This window comes from Helianthus annuus, chromosome 9, assembly GCF_002127325.2.
Source record: "Helianthus annuus cultivar XRQ/B chromosome 9, HanXRQr2.0-SUNRISE, whole genome shotgun sequence".
Taxonomy (NCBI): domain Eukaryota; kingdom Viridiplantae; phylum Streptophyta; class Magnoliopsida; order Asterales; family Asteraceae; genus Helianthus; species Helianthus annuus.
The window spans coordinates 152,821,046-152,824,440 of record NC_035441.2 but is presented as its reverse complement, the minus strand read 5'-3'; the positions used below and the strand labels follow the sequence as shown (position 1 = coordinate 152,824,440).

At 35.1% G+C, this 3,395-nt stretch overlaps 1 protein-coding gene across 1 annotated transcript; it reads left to right on the top strand.

The window, feature by feature from the left end:
* The first annotated feature begins 241 nt into the window (after positions 1 to 241).
* Positions 242 to 733, top strand: LOC118481806 (extensin-like). Its single transcript, XM_035977081.1, has one exon. The coding sequence runs from the start codon at positions 242 to 244 to the stop codon at positions 731 to 733; it is 492 nt and encodes a 163-aa protein (XP_035832974.1).
* The last annotated feature ends 2,662 nt before the right edge of the window (positions 734 to 3,395 follow it).

The window sequence follows — 3,395 nt, the reverse complement described above, 5'->3', positions numbered from 1 at the left end:
ATAATTTTCATTTCTTGGTAATGTGGTGTTTTTTTTTTCATTCCTTCAAAGAATGGAAAGATATATTATTATTATTATTATTATTATTATTATTATTATTATTATTATTATTATTATTATTATTATTATTATTATTATTATTATTATTATTATTATTACTATTATCAATATTTTTATTATTATTCTTATTGGTTTTAATAACTCACTCACAGGCGACACCACTACTGTCATAGCTGCCGCCATGACTACCATCGCCGCCGTCACCCACTTCCGCCGCCAACACCACCACCCACCTCCACCCCAGCTGTCTCCCGCCACCACCCACCTCCACCCCAGTCGTCACCCACCTCCGCCGCTACCAACCGTCACCCACCATCCACACCTCCGCCCCCTTCGTCACTCGCCACCACCCACCACCCCCAACACCACCGCGCCACAGCTGCCACCCACCCGCCTCTGTCGTCAGCCGCCACCCACCTCCACCACCGACCACCACTGTCGCCGTCACCCACCACCGTCCCCGTCACCCACCACCATTGTTGTCGCCACCACCTACCTCTGCCACCGCCCACCGCTGCCACCCACTGCCACCACCTCCGACCATCGCTACCATTGCCACCTATCACCACCCACCACCACCAACTACCGTCACTCATCACCGATTTTATTCCTTCGTCTATTCTTTCCTACCAAACAACACAAAATAATGATTCATTTCATTCTCACATGGTAACCAAACATGACATGGAATGGTAATGAATAAACAAGAACAAGAAATTGTTTGACGGAAAGTTCGTTTACATTTGTTTGTTTAATAAATGAATAAACAAGAACAAGAAATTCCGTTCGATAAGTTAAATGAACGAACACAAACAAATGTCGTGTTCATTCAATCGCGTTCGTGAGATTTTGATATTATGTTTGTTTACGTTTGTTAACGTCCATTCATGATTGTTTATTTTCAATTTTTAATGATTGGTTTATTATCGCTAACATGTGAACTAGAAACTCTAGTGGTTTGAAGTTTGTATCTCGTTATAAACTTAGTAATTTGAAACTTATATATTTGGAACATTATTTTGAGTTAATTAGGTTTATGCTTATTACGTGTGCCTTTGTTTTTGGGATAATTATATTTACAATTATTATCTCAAGTGCTTAACAAGTTGATTATCTCTAATGTTTGGGATTAAGAATGTTTTTTAGTTTTTGTTTTCAAATATGGTATATGTCTGTTTGTGTTTGTGAATCGTTATTAAACAAGTTCAATTGCTTAATGAATGAATATGAACAAAAATTACCATTCAGTTTTGTGTTCGTAAACCGTTGGTAAACAAATTCAGTGCCAGATGAATGAATATGAACAAGGCTTCTTTCAGTTTGATTCATTTACGGCTCAAACCAAGGGAGACAAGGGACAAACTTCTACGAGACATCACAGTTAGAGATGAAGAGAATAAAGCGAGCTTTTTTGTTATAATTTATTTAAACAATATTTGAATATTTGATACCGGCCTCGTGTGGCACACATAAGATGTTTTGATCTTATAAAATGAGCACCAATTAAGGGTGTTTGGCTTAGCTTTTTGAAACAACTTATTGACTTATTGATTTTTTGAAAAAACTAATAAGTCAAAATAATGTTTGCATAAAATGGCTTTTTGAAATAACATTTTGTATAAGGAGGAAAAATCATTTTGAAAAATTAGGAAACCTTGACCTTTTGAAACTTCTTTTAACTTTTCATGAAATATTACCTTTTCCCACCTCATAAGCTCATCTACACACTTTTTTAAAACAAATTATTGACTTATTGACTTTCCCATCTCATACGCTCATTCAAACACTTTTTTTTAAACTCCTTTTGGATAAGTTATAATTCAGTAAGTTCTTTTGCCAAAAAGTTTTTTATGAATTAAATAAGAAATCCCAAACACCCCCTTAGTATACGCATAAGACGTTGTTTGGGAAATTTTCTAAGTTCATTCTCTATCAGTTATATTGCAACTTATGTACATTTACTAATTTATTTTAGTAATGAACTTATAAGTTATAATACTAGAATTCATTAGATTTTCTCAAACTTAATAATACCAATTTAACAACTAGATATTGCATTAAATATATCAAACTTTTAAACCAATTTCTCAATTTGAACTATGAAACAAAATGTACAAATTTTGTTTTAAATTTGTTATATCGACTTAAAAACTAATTAAATTAATCGTAAGAAATCCTGGCGAGCTTCATTGAACCAAAAGAGTAATTGGGCTATTGTGCTAGTTAAAATAAAGGCTCAAATTGGCGCACTAGCCCAGTCAAAGTAGAGGTGCACATATTAACCAAAACTGAAACCGGTTAATAATCGATAAACAAGTAACCGGCTAACGGTTGTTTAACCGTAGGTTCATAACTGGTTCTGGATTTTTGGAGCATAACCGATTTTTTTAACCTAACTAATAACCAGTTAAGTGGTTAACCGATCCAATTTTTTTTCGAATTTAACCGTTGAGACGTTGGAAAACGACTATAATGTCGTTAAAGATCCGTTGGGGCTGATTTTTAGGTCCATTTTAACACTCACTAACATATATAAATACTTGTTTTGTGTATTGGTTTAGTCCCACAACATTCCAAGCTAAAATACCACTTAGAATCGAAAAAATTTAAAAATAATATACGTTTCAAATGGCTAGCTCGAGTGCTCAAGATTTGGTTGGTGATAATGTTTCCTCGAGTGAAATAAGTGTGAAGAGGATCATAGAAACAACGAGGGATCCAACACTATATGCACATTTCGACTTATGTGAAATGTTAAATGATAAACAAAAAGCACGGTACAAAAATTGTGATACGTTTCTTATCATCATAGTTTGAGGTTACATTTGCTGAAACCTTGCAAGTAGGTGAAAAAATCCCACTGGTGATCAAGCACAAATATCACTAGATGGGGGTATTTGGAATTTTGATGGGGAGATAATCCGTCAAACGATGGCTCAATATGTTATTCAAGAAGCGTTATTGTTTGACCACTTTCACAATCTGTGTTTGACTATGTTGATTCAGGACATGCTTCAACCACATTACACCTAGAGGTGTACAAATCGGTTTTTTAATCGGTCCGGTTTTTAACAGATCCGGTTTTTTATCCAAAACAAAAATTGTTTTTTTATAACCGGTTTCTCAAACGCAAAACAGCAACCGGTCTAACCGGTTTAGATCGGTTTTTAACCGGTTTTTTAAAACTGGTTGCAAAGATCAAGAATAGTAACCGTCACAAACCGTCGGTTCGGTCCTAAAACCGAGTTTGGAAAAACCGGTTTCGTTTTTTTTTTCGGTTACGATTCTAAAATCGGTTTTTTTTGTACACCTCTAGTTACACCCATGTACATCAT

Bases quoted from the DNA above. Each gene is read 5' to 3' on its own strand.
- LOC118481806 (XM_035977081.1), top strand. From the start codon at position 242: ATGACTACCATCGCCGCCGTCACCCACTTCCGCCGCCAACACCACCAC.